This window comes from Oncorhynchus mykiss, chromosome 4, assembly GCF_013265735.2.
Source record: "Oncorhynchus mykiss isolate Arlee chromosome 4, USDA_OmykA_1.1, whole genome shotgun sequence".
Classification (NCBI taxonomy): Eukaryota; Metazoa; Chordata; class Actinopteri; order Salmoniformes; family Salmonidae; genus Oncorhynchus; species Oncorhynchus mykiss.
The window spans coordinates 34,889,728-34,902,239 of NC_048568.1; the positions used below are offsets into that span (position 1 = coordinate 34,889,728).

Sequence of the window (12,512 nt, forward strand, 5' to 3'; positions counted from 1 at the left end):
AAAGTAGCCACCCTTTGCCTTGATGACAGCATTGCACACTCTTGGCATTCTCTCAACTGGCTTCATGAGGTAGTAACCTGGAATGCTTTTCCAACAGTCTTGATTGAGTTCCCACATGCTGAGCACTTGTTGGCTGCTTTTCTTTCACCCTGTGTTCCAACTCATCCCAAACTATCTAAATTGTGTTGAGGGATTGTTGTCACGATCGTCTGTAGAATAAACGGACCATGCGCAGCGTGCGTAGAGTTCCACATGTTTAATAAATTAAAGTCACCAAAACAATACAGAACAAATGAACCATGAAGTCAATACAGTGTTCACAGGCACTACACAAAAACAAGATCCCACAACAAACAGGTGGGAAAAGGCTGCCTAAATATGATCCCCAATCAGAGACAACGATAGACAGCTGCCTCTGATTGGGAACCATACCAAGCCAACCTAAAAATAAAGAAACTAGAATGCCCACCCTAGACACACCCCAACCTAACCAAAGTAGAGAATAAAGGATCTCTAAGGTCAGGGCGTGACAATTGTGGAGGCCAGGTCATCTGATGCAGCACTCAATCACTCTCTTTTTTGGTCAAATAGCTCTTACACAGCCTGGAGGTGTTTTGGGTCATTGTGCTGTTGAAAAACAAATGATAGTCCCACTAAGCGCAAACCAGATGGGATCTCGTATTGCTGCAAAATGCTGTGGTAGCCATGTTGGTTAAGTGTGCCTTGAATTCTAAATAAATCACAGACAGTGCCACCAGCAAAGCACCCCCACACCTCCTCCATGCTTCATGGTGGGAACCACAAATGCAGAGATAATCTGTTCACCTACTCTGAGTCTCACAAAGACACAGCGGTTGGAACCAAACATCTCAAATTTGGACTCATCAGACCAAAGGACACATTTCCACCTGTCTAATGTCTATTTCTTGTGTTTCTTGGCCCAAGCAAGTCTCTTCTTTTTATTGGTGTCCTTTAGTAGTGGTTTCTTTGCAGCAATTCGACCATGAAGTGTCTGTTTCACGTTTCCTTTGGTCTCTGAAGAGTTGATGTTGAGATGTGTCTGTTACTTGAACTCTGTGAAGCATTTACTTGGCAAGCAATCGGAGGTGCATTTACAGTGCCTTGCGAAAGTATTCGGCCCCCTTGAACTTTGCGACCTTTTGCCACATTTCAGGCTTCAAACATAAAGATATAAAACTGTATTTTTTTGTGAAGAATCAACAACAAGTGGGACACAATCATGAAGTGGAACGACATTTATTGGATATTTCAAACTTTTTTAACAACTCAAAAACTGAAAAATTGGGCGTGCAAAATTATTCAGCCCTTTACTTTCAGTGGAGCAAACTCTCTCCAGAAGTTCAGTGAGGATCTCTGAATGATCCAATGTTGACTTAAATGACTAATGATGATAAATACCATCCACCTGTGTGTAATCAAGTCTCAGTATAAATGCACCTGCACTGTGATAGTCTCAGAGGTCCGTTAAAAGCGCAGAGAGCATCATGAAGAACAAGGAACACACCAGGCAGGTCCGAGATACTGTTGTGAAGAAGTTTAAAGCCGGATTTGGATACAAAAAGATTTCCCAAGCTTTAAACATCCCAAGGAGCACTATGCAAGCGATAATATTGAAATGGAAGGAGTATCAGACCACTGCAAATCTACCAAGACCTGGCCGTCCCTCTAAACTTTCAGCTCATACAAGGAGAAGACTGATCAGAGATGCAGCCAAGAGGCCCATGATCACTCTGGATGAACTGCAGAGATCTACAGCTGAGGTGGGAGACTCTGTCCATAGGACAACAATCAGTTGTATATTGCACAAATCTGGCCTTTATGGAAGAGTGGCAAGAAGAAAGCCATTTCTTAAAGATTTCCATAAAAAGTGTCGTTTAAAGTTTGCCACAAGCCACCTGGGAGACACACCAAACATGTGGAAGAAGGTGCTCTGGTCAGATGAAACCAAAATTGAACTTTTTGGCAACAATGCAAAACGTTATGTTTGGCGTAAAAGCAACACAGCTGAACCCACCATCCCCACTGTCAAACATGGTGGTGGCAGCATCATGGTTTGGGCCTGCTTTTCTTCAGCAGGGACAGGGAAGATGGTTAAAATTGATGGGAAGATGGATGGAGCCAAATACAGGACCATTCTGGAAGAAAACCTGATGGAGTCTGCAAAAGACCTGAGACTGGGACGGAGATTTGTCTTCCAACAAGACAATGATCCAAAACATAAAGCAAAATCTACAATGGAATGGTTCAAAAATAAACATATCCAGGTGTTAGAATGGCCAAGTCAAAGTCCAGACCTGAATCCAATCGAGAATCTGTAGAAAGAACTGAAAACTGCTGTTCACAAATGCTCTCCATCCAACCTCACTGAGCTCGAGCTGTTTTGCAAGGAGGAATGGGAAAAAATGTCAGTCTTTCGATGTGCAAAAGTGATAGAGACATACCCCAAGCGACTTACAGCTGTAATCTCAGCAAAAGATGGCGCTACAAAGTATTAACTTAAGGGGGCTGAATAATTTTGCACGCCCAATTTTTCAGTTTTTGATTTGTTAAAAAAGTTTGAAATATCCAATAAATGTCGTTCCACTTCATGATTGTGTCCCACTTGTTGTTGATTCTTCACAAAAAAATACAGTTTTATATCTTTATGTTTGAAGCCTGAAATGTGGCAAAAGGTCGCAAAGTTCAAGGGGGCCGAATACTTTCGCAAGGCACTGTAACTGTAATTAATTTATCCTCTGCAGCATAGGTAACTCTGGGTCTTCTTTTCCTTTGGTGGTTCTCATAAGAGCTAGTTTTAAGCAAGGAGGTGGGCAGTGAGATCCTATTGACGGTTTATTTTGCATGTTTCCATTTGGGAACGCCTGCTCTGTGAAGTGCTGGTGTGTAGTAACTCAATCCACCCTTGCACTCCTTCTAAAAAATTGTTTTCAAACTTTGATAAAGGGTAAAGTCTACAAAACATATAACTTCATGCGGATCAAATGTTTCATCAATGAGAACATTTGCAGAATGTCAGCCAAAACCCATCTAGCTCAATCTTCTCCCACTGCTTGCCACCGGGCTTACTCTCATCACCATATTTGGTAGTGAGTGGAAACGCTAAACCGAATGCTTCACATTTATACATCCGGTTAAATATCTTGTTCGTTGTTTAACGTGTCAACGTCTTGACAAAGGGATCTGCTCGAACCGCACGATAGCAGATGTGCATACTCATGGTCTAAAGTTTGCCTGGAGGTGAGCACATTTTCACATCAAGTTACATTTGTATAAATTCCAACTTTTGCGCGAGGCCCCAGTATCTTTGGTAGAGATATGCGGCATCTCACTGCCTGCACAGTAGAGGGCGATAAAGTGTTTTATTAAGCTGGAGTTGTCTCATTTACATACAGCACAAAAGGAGTCCCCTTTGTCGCATGCTGATGACGTCAGGAATGAAAAATATTCGACAACATGGAGAAGAAACATGTGTCAGCTTTTGAATTGTACCAAAATGCGCTATTAGAATCGACTCCTGAAGTTAAACCATCATCTGTGCAGGTACTTGGGGTTACGTTATTACTGGTGTTTGCCCCCTTGCAATTTCAGATAGTTTTGATAAAAGTGACTTTACAGTGTCTTGTGTTAGGCATGCACGCAAATCAACTGGGTTGACAAATCTACGGAAGAAAGCTAGCTAACTGATGCAATGTGAAGTGGGCTTGTTGAATAATGTCCATCTGTTGAATATACTTTTGCAATGTACATATGATTACCTGAAACGATTTCAAACTGATTGCCTCTGCCTACTGGATGATTTTCTAGGTTATACCAAAGAAGAAGAAGCGGAAGGAAAATGGCATCCAGACCCCTAAACCCATCAAAAAGGCCAAAATGAAACCGATGGTCAAGCAGGTCATCAAATCGTCTCCGAGAGAGGAGAGGTTGGAGAGACTTGAAGAAGTTAGTTTGTACAATCAAACTCACTCCCTCTATATTGAAGCCACTTGTTCACGTACTTTAACTGTTTGACTGTGGTTCTCTAGCCATACCTGTCATTGTCTTGCTGTATGCAGGAGGTGCAGTGTGGAGAGAAAAGCGGACAAGCACTAGAGGCTCTGCTGAGTGACCTGGCTGAAGTTAGCAACAGCCGGGAGAGGGCCAGTAAACTGTTCCAGTGGCTCATCCAACCCATTCCTTCCAAGAGCTTCTTCAGGTACTGATGCCTGTGTAGCTTTTGGTTTTCTCAGTACAGTCATGAACTAGATTGCACAGGGATATATACTTTGTTTTAAACTTTACTGACTTCCTTCATCACAGGGATACATGGGAAAAGAAGCCAGTTTTGATCAAACGTCAGAATCCAGACTACTACAAGGGACTGTTCTCCACAACAGAGTTTGATCGCATTTTAAGACAGGTAAGGTGTCATGACTAGCTAGACATCTAAGGTCATTTTTTTTTTGATCAGATCAGGTTAATGTTGCTGTTGACATTTCCAGGATGATGTTCAGTATGGAGTGAACCTGGATGTCACCAGCTACACAAACGACAAAAGAGAGACACACAATCCTCCAGGGAGGGCTCTTCCTTTCACTGTATGGGAGTTCTATGAGGTAAAAACCAAATTAAAGTCTCCTGATTGCCAATTTGTATTTACTTTGTGTGAGCAAGTGTTGGTTAGAATTTAGATCGTACCAATATCTGTGTAACATGTAAGTTCTTAGTACCTCATAATATTGAAACCCAACCATGTGTCCTCTAGCTCAGTTGGTTGAACATGGCCCCAGTAGTGGGTTGGATTCCCGGGACTAAAATGTGTGCATGCATGTGTAACGGATGTGAAACGGCTAGCTAGTTAGCGGTGGTGCGCGCTAAATAGCGTTTCAATCGGTGACGTCACTTGCTCTGAGACCTTGAAGTAGTGGTTCCCCTTGCTCTGCAAGGGCCGCGGCTTTTGTGGAGCGATGGGTAACGATGCTTCGTGGGTGACTGTTGTTGATGTGTGCAGAGGGTCCCTGGTTCGCGCCCGGGTAGGGGCGAGGGGACGGTCTGAAGTTATACTGTTACACATGACTAAGTCGCTTTGGTAAAAGTGTGTGCTAAATGGCTTATTATTATTATAATCCACAGAGTGGTTGCTCCCTCCGTATGCTGAACCCCCAGGCCTTCTCCTCCACTGTGTGGAGTGTTCTGTCCATCCTCCAGGAGCAGTTTGGCAGCATGGCAGGAGCTAATGTGTGAGTGACCCTGTCTGACAACCTCTGACCAGTGAGATGCTCTCGAACAACATTGAGGGCTCTATTTCCGGGTTGCGTTAAGCCAGTGCAATTGTCAAATGCATACTCGTTTGTCATTTGTACACCTAACGCCAGGATCGGTGATTTACCTGTCTTATATGAGCTTGCTAGTTGGCGGGGTGGCAATATCTGAGCTGTGTCCTTAAAAACGTGTGCCAATTTCAGGCAGTGCTGGTGGGGCTATTTAAGACCAACCAGAAGCTGGTCTTAGCGGTAACCCGGTTGACAGCGGAAGCGCAGCCTATCCAGCCTTGACCCACAGTGCCCATATGCACATGGAACGAGAGCAATGTTATTTTTGTGCTGTAACCTCGTATTTAAAAACATAACCAAGCATAGTCTCCTCTCTCAATGAAGGCTGGTTTTTTTGGTAATGCATTCGCCAAGTTGTCAAGACTACCATAAAGGGCTTGGCTTGTGAGAACTCTTTGAAATAAATCTTAATCACCAAAGCTTTATTAAAAGATCACATTTAGGAGCAGCCACTTTTTATCTATGTAGGCTATAGTACATGATTTTAGCCAGCTCCTGTTATCTATGTAGGCTATAGTACATGATTTTAGCCAGCTCCTGTTATCTATGTAGGCTATAGTACATGATTTTAGCCAGCTCCTGTTATCTATGTAGGCTATAGTACATGATTTTAGCCAGCTCCTGTTATCTATGTAGGCTATAGTACATGATTTTAGCCAGCTCCTGTTATCTATGTAGGCTATAGTACATGATTTTAGCCAGCTCCTGTTTTGGAATAAGAGATGAGATGATCCAGTGACCTTCGTTTTTAGAAAAATGTCTTATTTTTCTGTTCGTTTAATTCAATTTTTTTTAAAAATCCCTTATAGGCTACCCTTACCCTACTATAACAGCAATGTGTCTGCTGTCTTTCTTGTCATGGCCATGCATTTGCCAAATAGCCTATCCATAAAACATTTCTACATGGTTTACTCATGAGGCTTTTTCCGTCAAGTGTTTGCATTATTCCCGTAGGCCTGCAGTGAATAGGCTACTCCGTTAGGTTTGTTTCCCCGTTTCCACAGAACGCCTCTTGTCCACTTACCAAAGATGTGCTGCTCTAAAAGTATTCACATTTTCCAGCCATATAACTCCATGTCAACGGTAGGCCTAGGCTAGATCTTGCTTATTGAGAACGTGCCTCACACATAAAATACAATTTAGGAGAGCCTAGTGAAGGCCTATACTTGTTGAAGCCTATTACAACAATGTTGATTGTCAACCCTCAACATACTGAGCAAACACTGGATGTTTTTACTGTTGATTGTCAACCCTCAACATACTGAGCAAACACTGGATGTTTTTACTGTTGCTATAACTCGTTACTGTAGCCTGTGCTATTTAATAAACGGTATCAATCCACTAGGATGACAATGCAGACTGTCAATAACAACCAGAACTTAAGACAACAGCATAGTATTAAGCCTTGACATGCACTGATTGGCCAGTGAGTAGCCAATCCCTCTCCACACCTATAATTTTATTTATTAGTCAAAACCCAGCTCTTTCGCCCCAGCTATTGCGCTCACAATTACTCCAGTGAAAATATAAATAATATTTCTGACACATCCCTGGTCCTAAACCCCTTTCACCAGCACTAAGATTTACCATTGTGTTAGGTTTGTTTAAAATAGAGCCCTGAAAGTCATTGAACATGTATGGGACTGTGAACATTTCCTTCTTTTAAGACAAACTATTATGTTATATCCTTACCTCATGCTGAATACTGATTCACCTCATGTGACATTACAGCAAAGTAGTTTTGTGTCCCCAGGTATCTGACACCTCCAGGAACACAAGGCTTTGCTCCACATTATGACGACATCGAGGCCTTTGTGGTTCAGCTGGAAGGGAAGAAGCACTGGAGAGTTTACAACCCCAGGTGACTGAGTTATGAACAGTCTAAATCCAGTTTATAAAATTCCCAAAAAGGTGATCAGCACCTAGAGCATGCATCAATCCATTTTGAACCAGATTAATATAATTAAACTCTGAGAAACTAATTCTGTATATTTTGTGGGATGTTTGATTGCTACACTTTTTAGGTCAGAAGATGAGGTCTTGCCCGTTGTTTCCAGTCGTAAGTATTTTTTTGTCTACCCTTGTGCCTATAAATAGACTATAAGCACGACCGATCACTTCCCAGTCCCCTCTGCCTCAGTCTCATTCCTTACAGATGGTTTGGTATTCCTCCTCCTCCAGTTAACTTCAGCCAGTCGGAGATCGGGAAGCCCATCCTGGAGGTGGTTCTGGAGGCTGGGGATCTCCTCTACTTCCCCCGAGGGTTTATCCACCAGGGGAACTGCCTGCCGGATGCTCACTCCCTCCACATCACTGTCTCATCTTACCAGAGGAACAGCTGGGGAAACCTACTGGCAAAGGTGTGTTATCAATCCTCTGCTTTCCTTGTATGTGACACTGTCCAGTTCTGTCTCATTTTGTATCAACATTGATGTAGATTGGGCATGGCTCAATTTACACTTGAGTCCAAAAAAACGAAAATATTGAATGATATACAATGTAATGTCTATACAACATGGATGTACTTGGAAGTATAGGCTTGTGTTGTGTTTGATGCAGAACATGATCTCTGACAGGTGGTCCCAGCAGCCCTAGAGATGGCCATGGAGGAGGACGTGGACTTCAGACGAGGTCTGCCTGTGGATTACCTGACTTACATGGGGGTGCAGAACTCAGACAAGGTACTTCAGACACATTGTTTACTTGTCTCTGGAGTCCAATTGACCTCTGAGCACCTACTCTCAACAGGGGTGTGTTCAGAAGGGTGAAAAATTCAGAATGTTGAACGGCTAGAGCTGACATCATTGCCTATGTCCCATGGCAAGTAAGAATGTCTGTTATAATGTCTGTTATACTCTACCGTTCAAAGGTTTAGGGTCACTTAGAATTTCTTTGTTTTTGAAAGAAAAGCAACAAAAACAATGTCCATTAAAATAACATCAAATTGATCAGAAATACAGTGTAGACATTGTCAATGTTGTAAATGACTATTGTCGTGGGAAACGGCTGAATTAAAAAATAATAATAATAATAATTCTTATGGAATATCTACATAGGTGTACTGAGGCCCATTATCAGCAACCATCACTCCTGTGTTACAATGGCACGTTGTGTCAGCTAATCCAAGTTTATAATTTTAAAACGGCTAATTGAAAACCCTTTTTGCAATTATGTTAGCACCGTTGAAAACTTTTGTTCTGATTAAAGACTAAATAAAACCTGCCTTCTTTAGACTAGTTGAGTATCTGGAGCATCAGCATTTGTGTGTTTGATTACAGGCTCAAAATGGCCAGAAACGAAGACCTTTCTTCTGAAACTCATCAGTCTATTCTTGTTATGAGAAATGAAGGCTATTCCATGCGAGAAATTGCCAAGAAACTGAAGATATCGTACACCGCTGTGTACTACTCCCTTCACAGAACAGTGCAAACTGGCTCTAACCAGAATAGAAAGAGGAGTGTGAGGCCCCGGTGCACAACTGAACAAGAGGACAAGTACATTAGAGTGTCTAGTTTGAGAAACAGACTCCTCACAAGTCCTCAACAGGCAGCTTCATTAAATAGTACCCGCAAAACACCAGTCTCTACGTCAACGGTGAATAGGTGACTCCGGGGATGCTGGCCTTCTAGGCAGAGTGCCTCTGTCCAGTGTCTGTTCTTTTGCCCATCTTAGTCTTTTCTTTTCATTGGCCAGTCTGAGATATGGCTTTTTCTTTGCAACTCTGCCTAGAAGGCCAGCATCCCGGAGTTGCCTCTTCACTGTTGACGTTGAGACTGGTGTTGGAACAGAGGAGTGATGGTTGCTGATAATGGGCATCTTTACGCTTATGTAGATATTCCATTAAAAATCATCTGTTTCCAACTACAATAATAATTTACAACATTAACAATGTATACACTATTTCTGATCAATTTGATATTTTAATGGACAAAAAATGTGCGTTTCTTTCAAAAAACAAGGACATTTCTAAGTGACTCCAAACTTTTGAACGGTAGTGTATATCTGAACATTCTCTGTAATGTTGCACCCTCTTGAAAGCCGTGTGTGTGTGTGTGTAGGAGGATCCACGCAGGGCGCAGTTCCTATCCAGAATAGAAGGGCTGATGAAGAAGCTATCAACCTTTGCTCCTGTGGATGCTGCGGTGGATCAGAAAGCGAGGGATTATCTCCATGACTGTCTCCCCCCGATGCTCACCGCAGGTACCACATATCTACTGCTGAAATTCAAACATGGACTTTTGTGACTCCTCTAAGCCAGTAGTTCCCAAACTGTGCCCCCCCCCCTCCAAAAAAAAACAAACAAAGGAACTCCATCCGGTTTAAGTTACTCTTGAAAGTTGTAATAGTAGAATGTACATGGTGCAATTTCAAAGTTGGGTAGTGCATCATCAGTTCCTCTTGTCATGTCAGTCATTGCTAACCTATTTATAACTTGTCAGAAATGTCCGGATAAACTAGCCCATTTCAGCTGTTTATTTTTTGGGGCCCATAGGTTTTGTTGACAAGAGACTCATTTAATATCACATTAGACATGCAAAATGTATAGAATTGCACAAAAATGTGCTTTAAAATGGCAAAATGTTCTATGCACCCCATGACAAAACGTGGATAATTGGAGGAAGTAAGCTTTAAACCTGCAAAATATTCTCTCCACCAACTAGAGGGGTGTGAACCGTTTGTGATGAACAGTGCTAGTGCCCATAGAAAGGGATGAGGTGCGGGATGTTCCCTGATGCTGGAAGGGGGGCCTGAGTGAAAAGTCTGGAACCTCTGCTCTAGGGCTTCCCAAACTAGACTGCCACGTGGCCAGTATTACTGATTCTAGTGATAATCCACAGAGGAGCGGGCCAGCAGTGTCCAGGGAGCTCCTTCCAGGTGGGAGGATGGAGAGGCTGTGGACGTGGGTGTGACCATCAGGGGCCAGACCAGAGTCAGACTCATCCGTTCTGGAATCGCCAGGTAAATCTCGGACATGAAATATCCTATGACTTACAAAAGCATGGCTCTTACAAACATTTTCCCAGAAATGACCTTGACTTTTCTTTTTGATCCTGCAGGTTATGCAGTGATGGAGAAGCAGTTTGGCTTTACTACACTGCAGACAACTCCAGAGTCTACCACAAGGAGGAGCCCAAGAGCGTTGAAATAAAAGCAGAGGTATGAATGAATTGCCTTGTTACTATAGCAGTGACGTGTGCCTGCCTGAGATGCTGCACTGCAGTAATGGCCTTTGTGTTCAACGTGATGTAACTCTTTCAGCAAACAGACGGCATGGAGTTTCTGATCCATGCGTATCCAAAGTTTGTGACAGTGGGCAGTTTGCCATGCGAGTCGGCTGAGGACAAGGTATGTTTGTCAACATGTATGCCGTCTTCTGCATGTCAGTAGTGTAGATATTTGGATGGTCGCGTTATGCTGGTCAGTGCTTGGGTCAGACTCTGCACTGCAGTTTTCTTACAGATGTAATTCTGTGCTCTCTTCCAGGTGTCCTTGGCTGAGCTGCTGTTTGAGAAAGGGCTTATTCACACTGCAGAACCTCTGCAGCGATCCTGAATCATGGAGGGACTCTAAAACAAGTTTCACAAGAAATATATGCTGCACCAGCATCATTCACCTCTCACTATGTGTAGGAAGAATTTCTGTTTTTAGGACAGCAGTCGAATAAACTCTGAGCAGTGCATCAGCATTGCCCTCTACAACTAACTCCCCTAGGCTCTTCCAAAAACTATGGTGCAATGCTGGAACACAATGATCAATCAAAAGTAATAGGTCTGTAATAGCCCACTTACAATATTAATCTTTACTTGTTCAGTAAGTATTGCATTAAAACAGTCTTGCATATTGGTGTGTAAATCAATCCTAGTTTCTGTGTGTTGCTAATGGAAGTACATTGTTATAGAAATGTCCAACTTTGCATTATCGCTACGATTGCGTATACTTTATCACACAAATGATTCACTAGCTGACAAAGGGACATGTTTATTAGTCGATACAACCCATAAAGATACAGTGAGGGACACTTCTTATTGGCATACTTGATTTGAAAACCATCCAGACAATAGGGATGTGACTTGGGACACAAATATTCCAGGTGATGGGTGGGTCTACTTCAACTCCCTATACATAAGGGAGAATATTCAGAGGACCATTAGTACACACTTGGACTATTGCTAGGAATGTATAATTTCATATGAAGGCTAGACACTGATGCCTGATTCAAACCACAAGACCGAGATGTACAGGGCTGGCCTGGTCTTGAATCTGCCATAGTTTGTGAAAAGAGAATATCTGCGCCAGCACAGCATGGTTTACTTAAAAATTGTGTATCAGTGGGTGCAGATTTAACTCACCTGCTGTACAATGCACTTTTGTTCCTGAAAGCAGTCAGCTTCTGGTCCTGTGCGCTGTCCATGTAGATCCTGATCACAAAGCCAAGGGGGACACATATGTTCACGCAATGGTCACGCATCAGGGCAGCGAAGTTCACCATGTTTCCTGGTTGGTGCAAAACACATGCATTTACAGTATACTGTATGCAGCCATATTGTATTAAAAAAAATACTTGGTGCACCTATAGCTGTGTGACAGCATAATAAACCAGCGTGTATGCAAGCCTTTCTGCTGTCAAGTTATAAGGAGTTGGCAAGAATACATAGACTGGAACACGGGGGAATAATAGCAAGCTAACTGTTAGTGGATCACAACCAGTTGGCTACGTTAGATGAACATTAGTTGTTAGCGAACTGTTTATCCAAGTGTCCACACAACTGTTATCAACAAATACACGTTCATTTTTGTTGTTGTTGAGCTACCTAGCTATCGTTGATGTTACTATCACAGCAAGCCAGCTTTAGCCCAATATTGAACTAAAGGAGCCTAACTTCACGCTTTAGTCCAAGGTGGACAGACCATACATGTGTTTAAATGGCGAATTGGCTCTTACAGCCAAATACTCCCATCTAAATGCGAATCGATTCTCAATTACGGTACGGTTCTAGAAACATAAAATCACTAGTTTTATATCACAAAATAATTTTACAAATGCAAAAGGCACACAATGTTCATGTACACTGCTTTAAATGGGTTTTACACAGTTGCAGCTGGCAGTATTTTTCAGTGGCATGCTGAGTTGACACACAGGTGTTTGGAGAGAGTTCATTAGCACAGGTAGCCCGTAAA

The 12,512-nt window shown here is 42.5% G+C and overlaps 1 protein-coding gene and 1 long non-coding RNA gene across 2 annotated transcripts; one reads left to right on the top strand and one right to left on the bottom strand.

The window, feature by feature from the left end:
* The first annotated feature begins 3,401 nt into the window (after positions 1-3,401).
* On the top strand, positions 3,402-11,190 carry LOC110522552 (ribosomal oxygenase 1). Its single transcript, XM_021601004.2, has 15 exons — positions 3,402-3,561; positions 3,826-3,963; positions 4,077-4,216; positions 4,321-4,420; positions 4,503-4,616; positions 5,134-5,240; positions 7,087-7,194; positions 7,358-7,392; positions 7,515-7,693; positions 7,910-8,014; positions 9,392-9,533; positions 10,172-10,292; positions 10,391-10,490; positions 10,593-10,679; positions 10,818-11,190. Exons 1-15 carry the CDS (start codon positions 3,475-3,477, stop codon positions 10,884-10,886), a joined length of 1,632 nt encoding a protein of 543 aa, XP_021456679.2. The 5' UTR covers positions 3,402-3,474; the 3' UTR covers positions 10,887-11,190.
* A 105-nt stretch (positions 11,191-11,295) lies between these two features.
* On the bottom strand, positions 11,296-12,400 carry LOC118964469. The gene is made up of 3 exons (XR_005051524.1): positions 12,146-12,400; positions 11,684-11,828; positions 11,296-11,450 (listed from the first exon to the last, which is right to left on the bottom strand). It is a non-coding gene; the product is annotated as an uncharacterized LOC118964469 (long non-coding RNA).
* Between the last annotated feature and the right edge of the window lie 112 nt (positions 12,401-12,512).